Consider the following 24202-nt stretch of genomic DNA (forward strand, 5'->3'; position numbering starts at 1 on the left):
GACCAACTATTTAATGCACTTAACTTAAACTACTTTGATAAAGAAAAGAACTCCTTATGAATAATAAAATAATAATATTACAACTTATAAACTATACATAATGTATATCTTAAAAAATGCAAAAAGTGAAAATTACTCTGTTTTTTCACTATAGAGTGGAGTCATGAATATAATACAGTCATCATGTCAAATTGTAGAGGTTGTCACCTGTTAAACTTGAAGCTGGTAGCATATTTTTATTCCTTAGTCTTTTCTTGTATGCTGGTTGGAACCCTACGGTTCCTCTAATAGGAGGTTGCATTTGTTGCATTTGCATTGGGTTTTGCATTGGGTTTTGCATTTGCATAGGATGTTGCATTTGCATAGGATGTTGCATTGGATGTTGCATTTGCATGGGATGTTGCATTTGCATAGGATACCTCTTTGGTTGTGGACCGTGCATATTTGGTGGTTGCATTGGATTTCTCATTTGTAATGGAATATTATTTATTGGAATCATTTGCCCATTATTTGGACCCCTAGCTTGAGGGTACATAGGTTGTGCCCCTTGATATTGTTGATAATTATTCCTTGATTGTGGAGGATACATTGATTGCTGGTTGAACCCTGGGTTACTATTCATAGGTTTTTGATTATTTTGTTGCCCGTTCACAGTATTCTGAGATTGAGTGTTGGTTCTATCCATAGAATAGGTACTTACAGGATAAGGAGCAGAAGGCGCTTGAATATTGTTTGTGTTGTAGCCTAAAGAATCTTTTGCGTTAAGGTGCTTTCCATTATCATAGTATTCAATATGTGCTGGATCAACACCACGTCTTGAGACTGATGTTATATCCGACCTATTGTCATCTGTTCCATATGGCTGTGCAAATTTAGCTGGAGCATTCTCTGTGTAAAAGTTAGAATTATTAGCGTTATTGGATTGTTCTGTGTTCTCCATCAAATCTTGTAATATAAGAGGATTTTCATTGCTTTTGTTAGCAAGAAATGGAGTTGCTGACTTCCTTAAATTCTCTATATTCTGTTGAGAATATGCGGAAGAGTCTAACGAAGGTGTATGAGATGAGGGTGGTATTGAGAACTGTCTACTGTATCTTGCGTTTTGTTGTCTTCCACCATCGCTATTAATAGCCGAAAAAGATTCATGGTTGTCTGAACCAGCCAGAACATCATCATGGGTCTCATCAAACAGCTCTCTTTCCTCTTGGTCATTCTCTTTTTTCTCAAGGAATGACGATTCGGACGTGCCTTGGCTTGAGCTTCCATACGTCAGAACCTTCTCAGGATCTGGTAATACTGTAGGAGTGGCGGCATTGAGTTGCATGGTTTTATAGTTATTGAAGCTCAATTTTTCATCCATATCACGGTTGTACTTAGACAAATTGTTAGTACCAACATCATCATCAAACTCATCAGCAACTAACCTGGTCAATGGTTTCTCCACGTCTCCATCCTCGAATATAGACTCATCCTTAGAATGTGATGCGTGAGCTAAAAATAGCAGAGGTACACAAATTAGAGTGAGAGCTGAGGATGGTATGAGCAACCATCCACACCATGAAACATGTGGGTAAAACACAATAACGTCGATAACTGCCACCAGTGTGGTTGCCAAGAAGGCTAGGATGGCCAACGTTAGATTAATGAAGAAGAAAGCCACAGACACCGATGGTCCTGTTAGGAAGAACACGATAAAAGAGGATAAGAAACCCATGAAGTTCAATCCGGCAGCGATAGGAGCAATAAATATGATACGTCCCAAATGTGAACGGACACTACTTGATAGTAACCAGTCACCGGTAGAAGTGTCTACACTTTCTGGATGATAAGCAGCAGATGCATGAGAACACGACCCATCCGAACAATACCCGAGCGTACCATACGTTATACCATTATATTTGGCGATACCAATTTGTTTGATAGCAGGTGCTGTAATAGAGGCAATAAGGCAAAATGCCATAGCCAAGAAAAACATCCCTGATATAACCAGGAACCAAACGGACCTAGACCCGGACATTTATATTTTTGTATGTTGTTTGTGCTATAATTTTTTTTTTTTACTTAAAAAATTTTTGGTTCTCTTTTTTTCAATTAAGTTTTGTTAATCTGTTTTTATTCTTTTGTATGATGAATAGTTTATCAATAGTTTTTATGTTATATAATTACTTATATATGTTAATGCCATCTATAAATCATTATGATACGTTTTAAGAGAGAAAGGAATAAAAGAAATGTACTTCCGCATTAAAGATATATATATCACTATACTGTTAAAGAACAGCCATGTTAAATAAACCAGGTATCGCTCTCTCAGCCTACTCCATTGTTTGAAGATACCGGGATAACTAAATAGATCAACTATAGCTAACTAGAAGAGAGATGGCTTGGTTCCTTTGAGTCAAGAGGAAAAACGCGAAATGTCATAAAAATAGAAATTACTTCTTTCTTTCTTTTTTTTTGTTCCCGCACCTCATTTATACTACGAGGCTTTGAATACCCCTCACCTCTCTCCCTCAATATAGGGTAACCTTGGAAACGGGAAAAATAAATTGCCCGGGACTACCAACGTCATTTAGTAAATTGATCAGCGTAGAAGACGTCGTAGCTGGGAGAGAAAAGGAAGGTAGTTAAACCAAAACGTGTACGCACACCGAGGACCGACGCACGGGGCGGGGACAAACACAAAAAAAAAGTGTAATTCCCACTCCCGAGTCGAACATCCGTAGATAAGATAACAAGAAAAAAAAAAGAGTGGTGTAATCCGAAACTTATCGTTGATCACGGGGGCACATTCTACTAATTTTTTTGGTAAAAAGAAAATTTTCGCGTTGCTTTTTTACCGTTATCAGTGATTAGTCTATTTATAAAAAATAATGGGTCAGAAAAAAATAAAGTCTCCCGGGGGCGATTCGAACGCCCGATCTCAAGATTTCAGTTGTTGAAATTACAGTCTTGCGCCTTAAACCAACTTGGCTACCGAGAGGTGTTATTTGTTGATGTCGTGTCACAAATATTACTTACTTGCTGTAAATAATAACATTTATAAATTTAATTTTATAAGGTCATTTTTGTCACTAATTTGCCGTCATATACAAAGCCTAACCGCTATACAATGTTGCAATATAACAAACGAAGAAATCTTAGAAAACAATTAATAAAAAAAGAAAATACATTATTTATTACAGAATATGATATAAGTGAAATGCAATGATTATGCAATAATAGGTCATTAAATAAAATGTAGAGGGAAGATTGAAGTACCCACACATTCAACAAAAAAAAATAAGGAAAACAGAAAAAGAGAACATTAATAAAATCCTGAAATGTGATTGGAAAGTATCTTTATTCTATATTTAAGACTTCATCCATGCATCAGGGGCTAGATGCAAAATCTTTAAAAATATTTTAGTTTTAGAATAATATTTTTCTATTAGCACCAGAAGTGGTACCACCTGACAATCCATGGTTGTTTGTCTAGATACATCTTTTTTTCTGCAATTTCGGCTTTAATAACATCTATATCAACATTCTTACGGCCGGTTTCTAGGTCAATCTCTTTGAGTGGTTTCATATCCCACCAGCGTCCAAATTTAACTTTGTAGTATATCTTGTGTATAACAAAAATTAGTAACATGATCAATGCACACAGGTAACTCTGGAAAAACTTTTTGGCCCTTTGGCTACTATCGGTCCACCCACCGATAGGCCATAAGGAGATGTAGAACTGCGCGATTAGAATCAGGAAGTTAATTAGAGCGGAGTATGCTGACCCCCAGACACCGACAGCACTAACAAACTCCAGTTCATCTAGCTTCTTGCCTTGGGCTCTCATAGCCATCCTGAACCTGATATGGGACACATTGATACTTAACCACACAATGCATGTGGCTAGACCTGCGATAGCCATCAGCCAGTCAAACACTTCACTAACAGAGCTGGACTTAACCAAAAATGCAAGAAGGCCGAACAGTGAGTTGGTAATAATACCAGCAAGTGGTCTTCCCGCACGGTCAATATATCCAAACCACCATGGAATCAAACCTTGATGGGCCATCGAACACAAAGTTCTACTTGAGGCAAAAATACAAGAATTACCTACACTCATAATACTAATCAAAATAACGGCATTCACAATGGAAGGTAGGGCCTTTATGTGATGAAGCTTGATAGCAATAACAAAAGGAGAGTTGTCAACGGAGGAGCCACCTAACAAGTTTTCATTTGTGTAAGGAACCAAGAAACCAACTAGCGTCAAAGAGGCTAAAAAGAAAAATAGGATACGCCAGAAAACCTGCTTGATAGCACTAGGTAGTTCTTTTGGGTCAGTCTCACCGGATGCTAAACAAGTCATTTCAGTACCACCAAGAGAGTAGGATGCCACGACAAGGACAGACAAAACACCTGGGAAACCATTTGCTAAGGCACCAGGATTGTGCCAAAATTTGGCACCAACATAATCATGGTCAGGACCACCACCGCATATCAGGACAATACATAGAATAATGAAACCACATACAGTAATAGCCTTAATTGTAGAGAAGACAAACTCGGCCTCACCAAAACCACGAGCACCAAATAAATTGATACTAACGATAGCTGCATAGAAAATAGCAACCCAAACCACAGGGTCAATCGAAGAATTCCAATACTGAATAGTAATAGCAGAAGCGATGATCTCTAACGGCAGAACAAAGAACCATTGTATAACGTAAATTGTAGACACCACGAAACTAATACTGGGATCGAGAAATCTAGTACTATAATCTGCAAAGGCACCAACCACAGGGAATCTCACAGTAATCTCACCAAGGCCATGAATGGTACCAACAATCTGTGATCCCGCAATAGACCAACCTATTATAACAGCCAAAGGCCCACCCGTAGCTAACGCCTGTCCACTACCGATGAATAAACCTGTACCGATACTGCCACCAATTGCAATCATGATCAAATGCCGCGACTTTAGTGTTCTCTTCAAATTACTAGTATCAAAAGACCCATCCTCAGGTGGTTTAAATGAATCTATACATCTCTGGAAGATATTTCTGGATTTTTTAGGTTTCGCATCATTAGAATCCTGTGATGAGTATGCAGTGAACTCCTTCGGCGAATCAAATTTGCTGAATTCAGAAAAGGTTGTATTTACCTCATCTTTAAATTCTTTAGTTGACATAGTGATACCGAAAAACTTATTTTATCACTTTTCTTTAGTATCGTATATTTTGTTGTATTCTATTCGAGTCAAGGATTTATCTATTGGATACCCATGAAATATTGGAATCCACAATAAAATAACAAAATAATCTTACCAAATATGTAAAATCCCCAAAAAAAAGAATTATATATTAGAGCTATAAACTAATATTTAAATAAAATAAACTAGAAGATAATGTATATATGACACATCCCTCCTGTAAGCAATACTTCGTTAATTTCCATCTTGGTAATATAATTTTAATTTTAATTTTTTTTCACTTTTTTTTTTTTTTTCAAATCGCTTTTCTTTTCTTTCTTTTTTTGCTTTATTTGACGTCGAACAATGCCGTCCTCCGCTGATTGTGTCATAAGCTGAGAGAACCCTTTAATTATTCAATGAATTTCGTTATAGCTTCATTAATTGGATGATAATATGTATCAGTTGACAGTAGCATTGAAGGTTGTATATCTATTAAATATAGTGGTAACTAGCACTGTGTTTGAAATTATTCTAATTCAGTCATAATTTAACTAAGAGCAGACAATAATACATTTAAAGATGGATGATCTTGATTCACGTTATGTTATCAGACGTATGGAGGCTAGCGACTATACTGGTGTTGTTGACACTTTGAAAGTGCTAACCACAGTAGGGGATGTGAGTGAGTCACAATTTAAAGATATGATTTCTTATTGGGACAGCACAATGCTCTTCGCTGACAAACAACTTCGTGTTTACAATCCGACCGTCATATTCGATACTGTAGAGAACGAAGTAGCTGCTTGTGGTAATATCATATTGGAGCGCAAGATTATCCATGATACAGGTATGTGCGGGCACATAGAGGATATTGCTGTGTCGAAGAATCACCAAGGAAAAAAGCTAGGTAAACATTTAATCAACTACTTAACTGATTTGGGATTCAAAGCAGGTTGTTACAAAATTATCTTGGATTGTGATGAGAAGAATGTTATATTTTATGAGAAATGTGGATATAAAAGAGCAGGTGTAGAAATGCAGTGTCGACTATAAAGCAAAAATAGTGATTGCGATTGATAAAAAATGAGATAAAATATTTGTTTATAAATTTCTCTACATATCGAAGGAAAAAAAGGGCCTGTATTACTCACTTACTAATTAGTTTCTTTTTTTTTTAAAAAAAGACAATCATTACTATTAATCGTTATATCATTTATGTATTGAATAATTAAGCATAAATTTTTAAAGACTAGATATTTTTTGAGTTTTTCAGACAAGTAATGCATTTGACTGCTGTAGACATGGAAATTCTGATACTTTGTGAATTATCAAACATGGGCGATATATGGATCTAATTTTGATCAAAAAACTCTCAGTGTTTATCTTGATAAAGATACGTAGTATCCTATTAGAACGTATTCTAGCAATCCGCTATATTTTTCCATTTCACAACAGATGCAGAACCAAAATAAATCTTCATTATTTTGGAAAAATAACATATTGAACATACCATTAAACAATAGAATCGAGCGCTTCCATAGATACAATAGAATTTCCTCGTATCACGGTTTGAGAGCCTAGTTTCTGCTGTGTTCCACTGGGACTTATCTCTAGTGCATCATCTAACACAACATTCAAGAAGATATCATATCCTCGGAGAACACCAGCTACTTTTCTAGAGCCATTCAATTGAAGTAGAATTTTTTTATCAACGTATTTTTTCAGTTCCGGGGTTGATACCATTTTTCTATTATATGTAAATATATATATGTTTATTGCCTCGCTATTATAGTTGTAGTTAACAGAAAAGAAATATAGCACAAAACAAAAAATCTGTATAGCTATTGCGCTTTATACTATCTGGTCTCAAAAGCTATAGCCATATCCAGCCAAATTATACTTGCATTATAGTTTGAAGCGTACATGCACACTTAAACTTTTTTTTGGTAGGTAAATCGCATTTTACTAACTATCACGTGATATGTTTAAAGTTTATATTTTGTAAGTGAATAGACCCGTAATGACTGGTAAAGAATTTGAAATTCATGCAATCCACTTTCATTATTCATTTTGATAAATGGTAAGTCAATCCATATTGTAAAGTACTAAGCGTATATTAAGGTAATAAATAAAATAAGAACACTATTATAGACAAATAATAAGTAATTTAAAAAATAGAGAATATTATAATCTCAAAGAATTTTTTTATATATATTATTCTGATTTGATCAGAAATGCGTATAGACACAACAGTGGTCCAACATATTATTATATGTGCACCAACTTATAATCTTCAATTAATGCATAATTAATACTGAATATGAAAACAATAAAGATAAAAAAAAAGATACTGTGCTTAAATTTGGAATGTATCAAAACATTCTTGATCATCCATTAATCCAAAATTATATCCCAGTGCTACATCGTCTATCCCACTAATTTTGCTTTCTTCAGCATTGCCAGTCCATGACAGTACAAATTCGTGGTTAAATCCAATATTATTATCTAATACTGTAGCTGGCGATTCAATAGGATTTCTTATATCAGTCAATTTATTGCTACCATCAATTAGTTTATTTTCTGAGCTTTGATCAATGTTAAAGTTGATTCCTGAGTTTCCCCTAAACATATTTGCCGTTGAAGAGGTTCCTTCATCTCTATTTTGGTCATTTAAAGTGTCTATATTTTTTGATTTAGACTCAGCAAGCTTTTTAGCAGAAGTTATCTTTTTTTTCCTTCTCCGTAGCTTAGTGTTAGTACTCAAAGTAGGATTTGAAGGCATTTTAGATGTTCTTTGCCTTTTCTTTATGACATCCGTCTTTAATGAGAGAGGACGCATAACGCCATGCAACTTCAAAAATAGTCCACATGCATTACATAATGGTTTTCTGTCAACATCTTTTCTCCAGAGTGGAGTATTAGTAGTATCACAATTCGTACATCTCATTTCTTCCTTATTTACCGAATCTTTCTTATCTGACTTTTTGCCGGTAGATTTGGACTTTAATTCTTTTTTTGATTTTGGTTTTTTATTCCTTTGCATTTTAACTGTATTGTCCACATTGTTGTGTTCGAAACCAATTGGAAGTACTGGCTTGGCCGAGAATTGTGCTCCTTCATTAATAGTATCAGGTGTTGCACTTGGACTTATATTTGATGATGCATCTGAGTATTGTAATACTTCATTGAATTTTGTATGTATCGACGAATCAGAGACAATTCTGCTCTTGTCTGAACTGAGACTGGATTGATACCATTCTGAGTCTCCTGATGTTGAATATAGCGCAGAGTTTTGTGTAACAGATTTCGAATGATCAAATGGGTCTTCAATTGTCTCAAGATTTAGAGAGTTGCTTGAAGGAAAAAAAGCATTTGAAGCGGCTAACAAATTGGCATTAATATTATCTTTGTTTAGAAACAAAGGATTTGTGACTGACTGTATATCTATGGGGTTCAAGCTACTGAAAAGATCATCATCATTAGTGTCGCAGTTACCTCTCAGTTGTGTTGTGTATGATGGGCTTTGATGCGAAGAAGAAACTCCGTTATAGGCATCAATAAGGTGTGAACCGTAATAAAAATTATTAGTATATTGGTCGTTAAATCGAGAGACTTTATTTTCCATGACTCTATTTCTATTGTAATTGTATTGAGTAATTTTATTTTGGGAATATTCGGGATAAACGGTTTCAAGGTCAGTAAACATTTTAGTGAAATGTATGAATTGTTTAAAAAATCTACACTTTTTTTTTCTTTAATAAAAGTTTGTTGTATTTAGGAAGCGCCAATATCAATTAATCCGAAGAATGGGCTGGTCAGTAGTCTCTTTGCTATTGTAGTTATCAGATATTTTTTGAGCAAATTTAACAATTAAATGATTGATGGAGTTCAATTAACAAATGATTGAATTGGGTAAGTTTGATCTTTTTATATTCTGTGAAAATAAGGGAAGTAATGGGTATTATTTCTCTTACCTCTATTTTAAATCGTTATTATAAATGACAATATGATGTATTTGAAATATCAGTCTATAGATTTACCTTCTAAGTGGGTTAAATTATTATATAAGATCTAGTATGGAAATAACAGACTATCCACCATATCTACAAAGAAAAATAAAAAGGACTAACTGTAGGATTAACACCCATTATATAATATTCTCCTCAAAATTTAATGGATAGTTTCTCTAATCAGACCACCCTTAACATATGAACGATACACACATGTGTAGGTAGCTGGTTACTACTACAACATCAATAATGGGAATACAAGTCTTCCAACATATTTTTTCTTTTTCTATTATTTTTTTATTTTTTGTTTTTTTCTTAGTGCGTATTTAATCATTCAAAAGGAAAAAAATACGGTAAAATATCATATAGTAGTGGTGAACCTACGTCAGATTCATGCATGCCTTGACTTATCTACTACGGTCCCACATCGGCGCTATGCAGATCGTTGAGGACATACGTAGGGAAGATTATCCCAGCTATACAGAAAAAACTGCCACGTAAAAAGATCAACAACCCACTAACATGGAATACCGGTAGGAAGGAAAGGTATATACTGAGGATCCTAGCAGAAAAATATGCTAGACGTAAAGAGAATAGTAATTAGTCTACTGACATTTGAAAGGTAAGGGTCCATAATCCACGATACTAGCTAAAAATAGAAGGAAAACTTAATCAAATCTGAGTATGTATTAATTATGAGAAGAGTTTACAATTAGCATCAACTTATGGTTTACGCTAAATTGATCCATTTTTCCTGAATAAACAAAGCATCTAGTGAAAGAGGGGTTCTAGAAGTTTTGGACTTGCTCTTCTTCGTTCATTTAAAGGGACACTATGAAATGGCCATACCGTTGATCGAGAAAAAATAAAAAAAACTACGCTGCAAAAAAAATCTCTGACTCTAATCCCCCTCCACTAGTAGAAAATATTGCTTATATTATTTTGAAGTGCTTCAGGGCTAGAAGGGACTAGCCCCAAAATTTGCTTAGAATTCCCAGTAGCATTTCAGTAAACACAAATCGTGTATAAGTGCTGGTCTTTATTAAATTAATGAAATTAATTAAATTTTTTGAGTTTCTGGCTCGAACCTCTTAGTCCTACGAATGTTGTGAGAAACTTTAAGAATCACCCACTTCCATGCATGAAGAAGCACAGAAGGAACTATGAAAAACAACCTTCTAGAAGCCGACGGTTAGGAAAAAAACCGGTTGGGATAATAAGAATTTGCACAGAGGTTGCCGTACATAAATTAATTTATTATCTTTACAGCCTTCCATTTTTTTCTGTTACATAAACTTGTGCTCTCATTCTCTTCGGGATCCCCTGTCCATTGGGGCTCCCCTGAACCGGCGTGAAGGTGGGGGGAGAGAGTTTTTTTTTTCGCAAGGTTCTTCCCGATTTTTATGTAATTCCTATCCGAGGGGCTAAAGAAACCTCGTACAACAAGTACTTATTTCTAATGCTTTTTTTTTTCACCCTTTCCTGACTCCTTTCCTTCCATAATTCCGTTGTTTTTCTACATTTATTTCTAACGTTGTTCCGAATACTTCCAGTTTTAACGAAGAAAAGCTTGTAGAATAGTCGGAGAAATTATCTGTTGCGTATTGGAGAAAAACTGATGAAATAAAAGACCCCTCCCGTGTGGATCCCTTTTTGTACTACGTACATTTCTACGGACTCTGCGGACAAACCACTCAAGAAATACCAAAATAACGTTTTCTTTTTACCGTTACGCCAACTGTCTTAAAGGACATATAACAAAATAATTTGGAAAAAAAACTGTGGTGCATCATAATAAGGGGAATATACTCTTCCATTCCTATACGAAATTTTAAGGGTAGTTTATACTCAAAGTAGTTAACTTCGATATATAACACTATATGTATGATATGTGCGTCATTTTTCCATATTTGTTGACAAAATAGGAGAGATCTCCATGTATGCCCATACACCAAACCTTGTAAAGGTGTATACTAGCAACCAGTAATCTCTACTGAGGTTTTTTTATGTTTATTTTTGATTCCTTTATTATATTTCTATTATAATTACACCGTAAGGAAGAATGCCTACTTTTACGTACAAATACAAAATAACTCCCCTTTTTATTCATCCTTTTCATTATACTACAGTACATTCTATTGCCCAACTAATTTACTAAACTAAAAAAGGTATTTCAATATAAAATCACTTAATACTATACATTATAATATCGAGACAATGTCTTCATAATTTGTAAATTATACCACTTGTTAAAATCTTAAATATTTATCGAGCAACATTTCAATTGCAAAGAAACCGACAACTATCCTGGGGGGTTTCAATAGTATCTATTTTTATTTCGCTGGCCTGTATAGAGAATAATAAGCCGCATACTATTTATTTCATAGGGGAATAGCATAGAGATGTTTTCTTCACAGCTCTTTAGTATTGAAAGGGGATCCTTGACTCATTATGAAAAGCCCATATAGGGAACATCTCCATCACCTCTTAAGTATGTCTTTGTTATCTTGAAAGGGTGCATTTATCAAGACGTTTCCCCTTAGTATTCCCTGTAGCCAATTGTAGTTCAGTGCAAAAAGAAAAAAATGGAGATGCAGAGGACCCGGCGACAACAATACCGGAATAATAATTTTATTTATTGTACACTTTTCTTTTTAGTGGTGCAAATCCATATTCCTTTTTATTTTTCTAATTTTTTGTTTACAATTCCCCAATGCAGATCTACTCTGCTTAAAAATACAACAGAACAATCAACTATCATTTTTATGTTATTTATTGCTCAAATCTCTATGCCTCTGTCAACTGATGACGTATTTGTTAAAATAAAATATATATTTATACTCTCTGCTACATATTATCTCAACAGCTTCCATTCTTAACTTTCTTTCTTTCTTTTTCTACGTGTTCTTCCTTTATACGTCCTATGTTATTCTTGTTTTTTTTTTTTCTTCGAAAATTTTGTTGTGGTTACCTTTCGCTAATAACGGGAAGTTCGGATATGAGGGTTAAACTATTTTTTTCCCCTTCTCTCGGTGTCCCTTTTTTTTTTTTTCGAGTAATTATCCTTAACCTTAAAAAAATATAGGCAATACGCATAAACAGAGACACCTGCGTACAAAGATATAAAGGATGCTATGTTGATGTCACTAGTAGGTCAATATACCTTCTATTTTTTCTTTCTTTCGTTCGACCCTCACGACAACACACAATACGGCTAACCTCTCTACCACACGGCTACGGTAAGTACTATATATCACGACTATCCCCTGTTATTTACAAGAAATATCCTGTTTAATTGTGCTTATTTTTCTATCCTACGACTACACTCTATACGAAATAGATCTATCCTAAGAAATGATTGACAGAAAACGGTAAATAAAATACATTAGTAATAAGGAAAAAATAGAAGCCAAGTTCACCAAACTAGCCAAGTTCACCAAGCCAAGCTTTTTTTTTGTTGTTTTTCCTTTTCTTCTGAATATGTCTCTCTCTAAATTGAACATTTAATTTGGAAATAATTTACTATAAAAATTTCATGATTAAATATCCATTTAGTGCCGTTTACCCCCTTACCCCACTTCAACCCTCAAAAATAAATAACCTATATTACAAATGTCAATTCTTTTTAAATACCCTCCCCTCCTCCTCTTCTCCCTCTAATATTAACAGAAACACGTTTTTGCTTTATCCTCATCATTTCTTCGTACCCGCCGAAGCCAAAATAATAAAATAACATAAAAGAGAATTTTGTGATCAAGAAACAAAAAAACAAAAAATTATAATAAAGACTATGACGTAAATAGACCTACCAAGTGACGTAATCCTCAACCTCAAAATATAGTTTACTAATTTCTACGCTGTTTCCTATTTTGTCGACAACATAACTGACGAGCTCACACATGATATGAGATCTATTTATACGAATTCTGAATTATTCAAAGTAAATGCAGAAAAAATTTTTTTTTTTACTCATATTTTTTTTTTTCAAAAATTTATACATTGTGCGGGTGATTCTAAGCAGTGCTCATCGACTGCTCTGAAAGCAAAAAAATTTTTTTTTTTCTTAGTAGTGGGTAAAAAAAGTTATTGCAGTAGTAGGCCTCGAGAGCCTATTGTTATTTCATCACCAATTATTCATCACTTCCAGTTGAACCAATTGATATTATACATATATTGTTTAGCGGCTACCATATTATAATTGGTAAATTTACACATATATTATTTAATTTTTTTTTTAATTCTTATTCTGTAATATTAAAAAAAAAAATTAGGAAATATACATATACAAATAACAGCATAAAGATGTCTGATTTCCAATTGGATGTTTTAAAGAAGTTGGGAGAGCTTGGTGAAATCAAGTCTACTTTGAAGACTTTCTCCGACAAAGATTCTCAAGAGGTCTTGAGTGCTCTAAATTCTTTGAAGGCTCACTCTAAGTTGAATTACACCAAACATGACACTATACTCTACGAACTATCTGCCGAGGGTACTGATATTTTGAACAATGGTTCCCATGAAATGAAACTTTTGAAGCTAGTGCAAGAGGTCGGTAACTTGAAAATCAGCGATGTCAATGCTAAACTTGGTAAGGACGGTAAGCTAGGTCAGGCTCGTGCCTTCAAGAACGGTTGGATTAAGAAGAACGAAAACAATGAATTGGAAGTAAATGATAAAATTAAAGGTGAAAATGAGGTTAAGGATACTACTCAAATCGAACTACAAACCGTGGTAGATGGTAAGGCCGACACCTTGGACAAAAACACCGTCAATGATCTGAAGAAAAGAAAGTTGATCACTCCAAAGAAGCTAACTGATTTCGAAGTAGTCAAGGGTGAACAGTTCTCTCTTGAAATCAAGAAGCTTGAAACTGATATCACCTCTGATATGATTGTATCCGGTAACTACAAGGACCTAGAATTCAAACCTTACAACTTTAACTCTCAAGGTTTGGAAGTTCAATCTGGTGCTTTACATCCTCTAAGTAAAGTTAGAGAGGAATTCAGACAAATTTTCTTCTCTATGGGTTTCACAGAAATGCCAACCAACCAATATGTCGAGACCGGTTTCTGGAACTTTGACGCTTTGTATGTTCCACAACAGCATCCAGCTCGTGATCTACAAGACACTTTCTACATCAAGGATCCAAAAACAGCCGATCTACCGGAAGATAAGACCTACTTGGAAAATATCAAAGCAGTCCACGAAGGTGGTAAATTCGATACAATTGGTTACCGTTATCCATGGAAACAGGAAGAAAGTCAAAAGCTTGTGCTAAGAACCCATACAACTGCCATTTCCGCAGCTATGCTTCATAAATTGGCTAAGGATCCAAAGCCAACCAGATTATTCTCTATAGATCGTGTTTTCCGTAATGAAGCCGTCGATGCTACCCATCTTGCTGAATTCCACCAAGTCGAAGGTGTTTTGGCCGACTACAACATTACCTTGGGTGACTTGATCAAGTTCATGGAAGAGTTTTTCGCCAAAATGGGTGTTACTGGTCTAAAATTCAAGCCTACCTACAACCCATACACCGAACCATCCATGGAAATTTTCTCGTGGCACGAGGGTCTAGGTAAGTGGGTCGAAATCGGTAACTCTGGTATGTTCAGACCAGAAATGTTGGAGCCAATGGGTCTACCAAGAGGTCTAAGAGTTCTAGGTTGGGGTCTATCTCTAGAAAGACCTACCATGATCAAGTACAAGGTTCAAAACATCAGAGAACTTCTAGGTCATAAGGTGTCTCTTGACTTCATCGAAAGCAATCCAGCTGCCAGACTTGATGAAGATTTGTATGATTAATAAATAAAAACAAATTGAATTTTTTGGTCCTCTATATAAAACAACTTAAAAATTAGTTTCTAAAAACCAGCATATAATGATAAAGAATATAGATAAAGGAGCTTTTTTATACACTAATGTTTTTTTTTCCTCTAGCCTTGATATAATTTAAATGCAAAGCTTTTATCTAAATGACTTAATAATCCAAACATTATAAACATTACAAAATAACAAAAATTAGTAAAGCAATATATATTTTTAATACAGAAAAACTTTAATATAAAGGTATTATTTTCATAGTTGAATGTTTAAAAAGTTAAAACAAAGAAAATGTAAAAAATTAAGTTTAATCTCTCTGACTTGGCATTTTAGTACGCCAAACATGAGCTAATAAAAGAGAGCTTATCATAAGAGAGAAGTGAAAATATTGGAATAAATGATATTATACTAAATTAGAGGAACCAGCCTCTTTATTTTATTTTATTTTGAATTTTAATTCAATAACGATATTAGTGATTTCTTAACATTCTCAACCTCTGTCGTTAAAAATGCCGGTTCTGCTGTCTCTGTCTGTTGTAAGACAGTAGCTGCGTCCACCTTCGTTATTAGAGAGTTCAGCCGCTCACGTACAAACTTCAACTGGTTGATGGTAAGAACTATATCATTGACGTAGTTATTGTTGAAATCGTGCCTCAACTTCCGTTCAATGGAATCCGTCTCGGATTGAGGTGATTGATCAATATCTAAACTGTATGCTTCATTAAAATTCACATCTACTCCTTCGTCTTGTACATGTACATTATTTTGAGTTTCTTCCTCTGGCTCTGTCCTTGTTTCATCAGGTATCATGAACTTAACATGCTTAGCTTTCTGTTCCTCTAGCTCATTCCAATCGAACTTGAAGTCATCCTCCAGCTGTGCGGCTTGATCTTTACCAAAAAATACCGCATCTGCACCAGCGAACTCCTGGCCCGAAGGAAGGCCAAAAGCAAAGGGATTCTCATCAAATACCACTTCATCAGAACGAAGACTCTCCAACGTATCTCTCCAGGACATCTTACTATATGAAGGTACGTGTTCCATTACTATACTAATAGTAGTTTCTAGATATCTTATAAAATAATTTGCAAATGATATTATAAATCAACTCGAATACACCATCTCCATCATCTAGCTATATATATTACATACATTCATATATATAACAAGTCTATTTGTAATCATTCATTATATTACTGTTAAGGTTATAAGGGATTACGCTAACTAGAGCACTAGGAAGGACGATCAGTATTATAATAGTAATTTACACAATACACCCAGTACAGTACACACAGACTCCTCTTCACTAATTGAAAGATAACTGAGTCTAAGTCTCTCTCTAAGTCTCTCTTACTGTCTCTCTCTAACTCTCCCTCCCGTGCCCTGCTTGGTGCAGTACCATAACTAACATTCCCAGCGGAAAAAAGAAGCCTTTGTTCGTGGTGTCTACGATGCCCTTTTTAAGGTGGCGAGGCGGACACCTTTCAAAAATTAAGAATGAATTCCCACCACATACACAGTCACGTGGAAAATTGAATCATCCTATCTCCGCCTTTTGATCGTACTGGCAGGCAACAACAAACGCTATACGTGCCAAACGGCATCTATGTGTTATCCTCCAATAAACCTACAAGCATCCGCTCCCTCTATATTATCAAACTTTCTATGTTACGACAAGGCTATTGCCGCCACACTTTTTTCTTCCCTCGATTTCCATGACTCAAGGAATCACCACCACCACATTTCGTTCGACAGTATAACAAGAAATGTCATGTGGATATTCTATGGTTTATATTACTGTATAAATTTATATTTATATGATTATCACATCTACTGGTGTTGAATCAGTTTACCTAGTTGGGTACGTTGAGACCTGAACCTGCTCTGTTTGATCGGGTTACCGTTCTCGTCAATAGGCTCAAACTGTCTTTGGTCTTCGTCTTGTTCTATAATTGGCATCTCCGCAGCCAAGGTGTTGATCATCTGCTCTTTCTTGTTTCTGTACTCCAATGCGATAGAGTGAGAGAGGGAGTCTGCACTGAGGGAGTAGTCCTCTTCTCCATCCGAACTATAGTTTTCTGGTATGTCGTTCTCCTTGATATCAGTCATCATTGGTGCGTCGTCGTCATCCTCTTCTACTTGCATTGGATTGTTAAGTCTGAACTCTCTAATATCACCTTCAAGACTTTTCACTTCCTTGTTGTAGTTCTCAAAATCTTTTACGTGCTCAATGATGGTACCGGGGTCCTCTACATCGTCATCATATAGACCCATAGAGTATGCCACAGCCATGTCGTCGAGGTTCTCTCCCAGGGACTGGAAGTCTACACGTGCCTTATTGAACTTATCCTTTGCTTCTCCCTTCTCTAAATATTCTTTTAGTTCTTTAGGCATCACAGGTAGATCTTTTTTACTAGAGGACTGCTTCTCCTCAACTTTATCACAAGAGAACGAGCTCTCTTCTCCTCCTCGTATCTCTTTCTCAACAATAATATTATCCCTACCAAGCTCCTCAATCTCAGCTCTTTCAAGTTGTTCAAATTTCTCTATAGGTTCATTATAGGCAGATTGTGCAGGTTTAGTTTCCTGTTTATCTTGAGTCCTTTGTTTAAATGCGCTTCTTCTTCTTCTGGTATTTGGTATATCTTCACTCTCTTTCTCCTCTTTCTTTCCATTACGTATAGACTTATGGGATTGTACCTTTGGTGCCTTCTTGCTTCTAGCTGTAAACCTGGAGATTCTTGGTTTTCTATCAACATCTTCAACAGATCTCTCTATAACCTCGTCTTTGACAGCCCTCTCTATAACCTCATCTTCGACAGCCCTCTCTATAACCTCGTCTTCAACAGCCCTCTCTATAACCTCGTCTTCAACAGCCCTCTCTATAACCTCGTCTTCGACAGTTCTCTCTATAACCTCGTCTTCGACAGCCTTCTCTATAACCTCGTCTTCAACAGCCCTCTCTATAACCTCGTCTTCGACAGTTCTCTCGACCATTTCGTCTTCTCTAACACTTTCGACAATGTCATCAGTTAGTGGGGTTTCTTTATTATATTCTGTTGAGATATCAGCTTTATCATTAACTTGCTTATATTTTTTTGGCGATTTATCATTTTTTGTCTTCGCTGGATATGATGACTCGTTTTCTTTTAGTGAGGCCTTAAATCTAGAAACCCTATTCTTCTTCTTATTTTCCTGCTCTGTCCTCATTTGATTCTCATAGTCTTCAACATATTTATCATGAATCTCATCTGCTTCTTTAGCACCAATTAATTGTGCAAATAGGTCGCTATCAAAGTCAGCTGTACTACTTGGATCATCTGGATTTGCATTCTCGGGTTCATATGACTCCATGTCAAACATATTGGCTGGATTAAACCTATGCATTTGTTTCTTATTTTCCTCCTTAAAACTCTCCACTTCATGTATTTGTAGTGATTTGGCAAAACCTACACTTTTCTTCTTCTTTTTCTTAGATTTACTTGTCTTCTTCATAATAGATGTAGTAGGTTCACTGTTTTGAATGTCAGATTTAGCCTTTGTTACTCCTTTACCTAAGTTTACGGATTTATCTCCAGTTTTAATAGCTTCTTCCTTAATTTTTGTATCTGAATTTTCACTATTTGAAGATGGGTCTTTCTTTTGATTCCGAAGTTTTTGAATTTGTTCCATAAACGAACTCTGCGCCCTACCAGGAACAACTGATGCTGCCACACTAAACCCATCATATTTATCATCATCATAAATTTCGTCATCGGATTCATCATCATCAAAGTCATCATTAAATGCTTGTTCATTAATTTCCCACTTGTTGAATGATTCATTATCAATATCTACCTCAGAGTCAAAATCCCCATCATCTTTATCGATTTGTTCAACTAAATCAGCAAATGTATAAATATTATCTGTTGCTAAAGATCTTGTTTGAGAGTCACTATCTTCGAGCGTGGAGAATTGATCAGCTAGTACTGGTTCATTAGACTCAATATGACTACTATTGATATTATCTTTTATCTTAGCAGAATGCAGATTTTTTGGTTTAGCAGCCAATTTCCCTTTTAGGTTTTTTTCAAAATCGCTCTCCTTTGTTTTATCTTCTTGCTGCTGAATATTTTGTTCTTGACTAACCATTTGTTCGTGAATTTCCATGGCTTGTTTTTTCGTAGCAGCCCTAGTAACAGAGCTATTGATGACATTACCATCTTCGTCTAATTCTTCTCTGATCTCCATAGGAGGTAAACCATCTTCGTATTCATCGTCATCACTTTCATTAATCTCCTCTATTTTACTTTCAGGTCGACGAGAGGCTTCCTCATATTCAATGGTTTCTTTGAGATTCTTCTCAGTGTTATTGGCCTCATTGATCTTATCATTAAATCTTTCAATAGCCTCTTCTATCAAGCCAATCTTATCTTCTATAAACCCAACCGCAAATTTCTTATCACGCTCAATAAAATATTCACATCCTATGTTCACAAATACTCTATAACTTACGACCTCATCTCCTTCAAAAACTCTTGAAATGATCACATCACCAAGCACCAAACCTTTAACTTCGGCATTATTTTTACTTACAGGCTTAGAATAGTCTGGTAACTGCACAAGGTGCGCCCGTATCTTAACATATTCTTCCTTTTGATCCTCCAAGAAATCTCTTTTATCTACTAACGAGTTCCTAGTTTCCCTAACAGATTCTAACAGTCCTTCCATGATGTACTTTACAGTCCCCTTAATAATTTTGAGCCTATAACGTACACCTCAGTTAAATATATATACCTGAAATCCTATCTCCATCCCCCATATACTGTCAAGTATATTACGGACCCACATTATAAAATCGATGAGCTAGCTCATCGCATAGTAATTACATTACCATATTTTACACAATATTGAAAAATCTGAAAAAATTGAAAAAAAAAATAAAAATTTAAGTATTAATCAGAAAATATGCGTTACCCGGTTAAGAGCACCTGCACTCATTCGTATATAAGTATAGACCCTGAATCAGGAAATATGTAAACAATAGTCCCCCCTGTATCACAACATACGTAATCACGTTACTCAACATAAGTAACGAGCACTAGAAGTATAGCGAAACCTATAAAAATTCGCAGAGACAAGATCGTGGAATAAGGGGAATGAAAATAAGAACAAATTTGAAAGATACTCCTACGGAGATGTCTATGTGAGAGTAGAAAAGAGAGAGAGAGAAAGAGAGAGAGAGAGAATTTTTCGTCGTCGTCTCGTCGTTGAAATTTTTTCCAAATATTTTTTTTTCCTTTCTTGGTGTCGGTTGCTTTAACTCCTTTTTTCCCCGTTTTTCTTTGGGTGGCAAACAAAAAATTACGTCGTTTTTTTAGTTTTTTTTTTATTTATTTATTTACAGCATTGATATTTGACTTATTTTATTTCATTATTACCGATCATATTACCATTAGAAAGAACTAGATACTAAAACCAAATACAAGACATCAAGAGATAGCTGATAGTTTGCAACACTTATTAGCATTGTCCCATCTCTCTCCCTCTCTACGAACAAGCATATATTTTTTATTGATACCCCTTCCATATCTAATCTCTCACCTCGCTTGTTTTATTTTTTTTTTTTTTGACGCTTCAACACACAGAAACAGCCGGAGCAAATAAGAAAGAACAAAGAAGAAAATTTTTTATTTTTGTTTTTTGGCATTTTTAGAATTGTGTTACCCGGAAATTATACTACTTTCTTTTTTTTCTTTCTTCATCGTTTTCGCGTTTTATAAAAATTTGGGTCTTAGGTTCGAAACTTGATCAGGTTTGTTTTTGTTTCCCTTGTAAAATTTCAATATCTTTATTAAAGTTTTAAAGGGTAAAATAATAATACAAAGTTTAATAATTTTTTTGAATTCTCTTAATTTTCATTGGCTGTTGAAATAAAAAAATAAGTTAATTTATTAAAAGAAGAGATTTTATCAGAGATAATATTAAAATTAGAAGGATTTTTTAAAACGAAAAAAAAAAAAACACTAATAATATCTTAAACAAATTTTTATTAGAATTTTTTTTTTTATTATTTTAGCTTCTCGTTTTTTTTGTTGCTGTCTTTTTTATTATTATTTATTTTATTTTGGATGAAAATAAATGTCTTCAAATGGCGGTTCTAATGTTCCTGAAGCTTCAGCTGGCTCTGAGAGCGTGAGGAGTAACAGTAACTTGAGCAATTATAGTGAAGATGCTGCAAATACACGGTTTCGTCATAGGAAAATTTCTGTAAAGCAGAGACTTAGAATTTACCTGCCATCTGACTTAAAGAACTTAGATAAAAATGAAATTCAAAAGAGAGAACTTGGTGATGTTGAAACTGGTGTGGAGAAAAATGAGGAAAAGGAAGTCCATCTTCATAGAATTCTGCAGAAGGGTTCCGTACAATTCGATGACGCGAAGAAAGATTATATCCCAACACCAGATGCTTCTAAGCTGTGGACTGAGTTCAGGGAATTCTATTATGGGAAATTCGCAGAGACTCAATCATATATAAAATTTTCGGCCACTGTAGATGATTGTTGTGGTGTCGGGTACACCTTGGATGAAGTAGACTCTAAATATATCCAGAAAGAAATCAATGGTCCCGCAGCAAATGATGATGATAAAATTTCAGAAGACGAATTCGAAACTCTGTGTACCGCGTTCGAGACCGCAATACACGAACGTCAACCGTTCCTACAGATGGATCCCGAAACTATACTGACTTTCGAAGAAGTAAAACCTACTTTGTTGAAAGTTGACTTTAACGATCTTCACATACGTACTAAATTATCAGCGGATATCAATAACTCAAAAGATAAGCCTATTTTAACTACAGAATTTGACGCCCCTGGACTGACCTCTGTACGACCAATTGAACAATTGATTGAGAAGTTTGGTAATACGATATATGGACATTGGTGTAAAAGGAAGATTGATGCTAAAGGTGCAGAAATATTCCCACAGCTCAGGTTTGAAAGACCTGGTGAAAAGGAAGAAGTCGATCCGTATGTATGTTTCAGAAGACGTGAACTAAGACATCCAAGGAAAACCAGAAGAATAGATATTCAAAATAGTCAAAAATTGAGAATATTATGGAAAGAACTTCAACATGCGAAGGATATGGCCCTTTTGGTCGCAAAAAGGGAACAAGCTCATCTTAATATTATTAATGATGAATTGAAGATTCTGGATAAGCGTAAGCACATTATCAATTTGAAACGTCAACTGGATATTAAGGGCGAAGAAGAAGACTTAGTCAATCACAAGAGAAAGAAACCAATGATTTTAACCATAGAAAGAAGAAGACAAGAGGCCGAGGCGCTGGCAGCCGCGAAAAGAGCCCAAGAAGAAGAACTTGCAGCTTCATTGGCCAAAGCGGCGGAAGCAAAATCAAAGAGCAAACTTTCAAAGAAACAGACTGAGCAAAACACCAAGCTTAAAGCTTCTAAACAAAAGAATGCCAGCTCTCAAGATCTCACTAAAAAAGTTGTCGGAGCTAATATCAAACAAGAGGAAGAGCAGCAACCCCAACCTATTTTGTCACACGTATACGTCAAGTTGCCATCATCCAAAATTCCTGATATTGTTCTAGAAGATGTTGAAAAACTACTTATCAATAAAGAAAAAAGTGCTAGAAAGTTTGTTCAAGAACGTATGGCGAAGAGAAAACTAGAAGACAACAATGATTTTTTCAACCTCACAGATGTTCCACAAAACCCTGTATTCGATATTAGCTTACCAAATACTAATAATAACTCTGTATCTCCTTTTTCCTCGATTGCATCTGCAAAGTTTACTGTTGATAAATCTTATTACCTTAAAAATTTAGATTCATATATGGACGGAAAATCTGATGATATAACGATAATTAATAAGGAAGGAGATAGGTTGGAACCAGAAGATACAAAATCTGCTCAGAATTTGCGCAAACTGAAACAAGTGGAGATCTATAATCCTTATGAATGTAGAGCTGAAGTTCATTCAAGAGAATTTCCATTACAATTCCGTAGGAGATATGGTAGGGCAAATATTGAATATCTCGATATCAAAAAGCCCCAGAATCATTTAAAGCATTCTGTACTTGAAGAGTTCTTAGATTTTGATAAAGTGAACGAACAGGAATCGTCAAACGAAAAGAAATTTATTGATGTCTACGATTCGAAATTAGATGAATTTTATAGACTACACGACAAATGGAAATACGACTCCCCTAATAATGAATATGGATTAAGATTTGCCGATGAACCTGCTAGGTTGAACCAAATTTCTAATGCTACCCAAATCATAAGATTTGGAACTATGTTGGGTACTAAATCTTATGAGCAATTAAAGGAATCCACTGTTCGTTATAGAAAAGAATATATTGCAAAATTAAGGCAGCAGAAGCTGAATGCCCAAAAACAACAACAACTTTTCCAACAACAACAACAGCAACAAATGATGTTACAGCAGCAACAGCAGCAACAGCAGCAACAGCAGCCACAGCAGCAATCGCCTCAACGAATGCCACCACAAATACCACAGCAACCTTCTGCACTTTCACACCAACAACAACAACAACAACAACAATCTACATCACAAAAGTTATCACAGCAGATGTCACAGCAGATGTCACAGCAGATGTCACAACAGCACCAACAGTTACAGCAATCTTTCCAACAATCTGCTAACAATAACTCCCAAATGGTTACTAATAATACATTCAACCATATTCCAACATCAGACACGAAGAATATTAACATGTCTAGCCCTACCAGTGGTAACATTAATTAGAAAGCATATTGCAGCTTTTACTGAACTGCAATATTATTCTCCACTACCTATAAATTTTTGTACACGAACTGGAAATCAGGTTTTGAACTTGTTTTTCTGCTACATTGTATTTTACAACATTTTTTCTCACATTCGTTTCTTGATTCTACAGAGTCATAGTAATCGAGTTGTATCATTATCTTCATTTTTCGACTAATTCATTGTTCAATTTGTACCTGCTTCTTTTTTTATTTTCTTGTTTCTACACCACACATATCATAATCATTTTGAACTTAATATAATCATGAAAAACTAATTTCTATGAGCCACAATTCATGTTTTAATATTTATATAAAATATAACTAAATAGACTATTTTGCATAATGAATATATTGTAACATTTCTTTTAATTTTTTGTATGATCACCATATTCTTCAGC

General features: G+C 35.0%; 9 protein-coding genes across 9 annotated transcripts; 3 read left to right on the top strand and 6 right to left on the bottom strand.

Annotated features, from left to right (window-relative positions):
- Positions 1–181: 181 nt before the first annotated feature.
- On the bottom strand, positions 182–2017 carry TOS7 (Tos7p; the record flags this gene model as incomplete). The annotated part of the gene is made up of 1 exon (XM_071055311.1): positions 182–2017. One exon carries the CDS (start codon positions 2015–2017, stop codon positions 182–184), a length of 1836 nt encoding a protein of 611 aa, XP_070910004.1.
- Positions 2018–3430: 1413 nt separating this feature from the next.
- TAT2 (aromatic amino acid transmembrane transporter TAT2) lies at positions 3431–5173 on the bottom strand (the record flags this gene model as incomplete). Its single annotated transcript, XM_071055312.1, has 1 exon — positions 3431–5173. The coding sequence occupies one exon, from the start codon at positions 5171–5173 to the stop codon at positions 3431–3433; it is 1743 nt and encodes a 580-aa protein (XP_070910005.1).
- A 582-nt stretch (positions 5174–5755) lies between these two features.
- GNA1 (glucosamine 6-phosphate N-acetyltransferase) lies at positions 5756–6229 on the top strand (the record flags this gene model as incomplete). The annotated part of the gene is made up of 1 exon (XM_071055313.1): positions 5756–6229. One exon carries the CDS (start codon positions 5756–5758, stop codon positions 6227–6229), a length of 474 nt encoding a protein of 157 aa, XP_070910006.1.
- A 459-nt stretch (positions 6230–6688) lies between these two features.
- Positions 6689–6919, bottom strand: SMX2 (mRNA splicing protein SMX2; the record flags this gene model as incomplete). Its single annotated transcript, XM_071055314.1, has 1 exon — positions 6689–6919. The coding sequence occupies one exon, from the start codon at positions 6917–6919 to the stop codon at positions 6689–6691; it is 231 nt and encodes a 76-aa protein (XP_070910007.1).
- Positions 6920–7532: 613 nt separating this feature from the next.
- Positions 7533–8882, bottom strand: GAT1 (Gat1p; the record flags this gene model as incomplete). Its single annotated transcript, XM_071055315.1, has 1 exon — positions 7533–8882. One exon carries the CDS (start codon positions 8880–8882, stop codon positions 7533–7535), a length of 1350 nt encoding a protein of 449 aa, XP_070910008.1.
- A 4606-nt stretch (positions 8883–13488) lies between these two features.
- On the top strand, positions 13489–14988 carry FRS2 (phenylalanine--tRNA ligase subunit alpha; the record flags this gene model as incomplete). The annotated part of the gene is made up of 1 exon (XM_071055316.1): positions 13489–14988. The coding sequence occupies one exon, from the start codon at positions 13489–13491 to the stop codon at positions 14986–14988; it is 1500 nt and encodes a 499-aa protein (XP_070910009.1).
- A 471-nt stretch (positions 14989–15459) lies between these two features.
- RNJ42_05153 (uncharacterized protein) lies at positions 15460–16050 on the bottom strand (the record flags this gene model as incomplete). Its single annotated transcript, XM_071055317.1, has 1 exon — positions 15460–16050. One exon carries the CDS (start codon positions 16048–16050, stop codon positions 15460–15462), a length of 591 nt encoding a protein of 196 aa, XP_070910010.1.
- A 786-nt stretch (positions 16051–16836) lies between these two features.
- BUD27 (prefoldin-like protein) lies at positions 16837–19716 on the bottom strand (the record flags this gene model as incomplete). The annotated part of the gene is made up of 1 exon (XM_071055318.1): positions 16837–19716. The coding sequence occupies one exon, from the start codon at positions 19714–19716 to the stop codon at positions 16837–16839; it is 2880 nt and encodes a 959-aa protein (XP_070910011.1).
- Positions 19717–21126: 1410 nt separating this feature from the next.
- EPL1 (Epl1p) lies at positions 21127–23784 on the top strand (the record flags this gene model as incomplete). Its single annotated transcript, XM_071055319.1, has 1 exon — positions 21127–23784. One exon carries the CDS (start codon positions 21127–21129, stop codon positions 23782–23784), a length of 2658 nt encoding a protein of 885 aa, XP_070910012.1.
- Between the last annotated feature and the right edge of the window lie 418 nt (positions 23785–24202).

The sequence above is a fragment of the Nakaseomyces bracarensis genome (genome assembly GCF_045282275.1).
Source record: "Nakaseomyces bracarensis strain CBM3 chromosome Unknown Scaff13_0, whole genome shotgun sequence".
Classification (NCBI taxonomy): Eukaryota; Fungi; Ascomycota; class Saccharomycetes; order Saccharomycetales; family Saccharomycetaceae; genus Nakaseomyces; species Nakaseomyces bracarensis.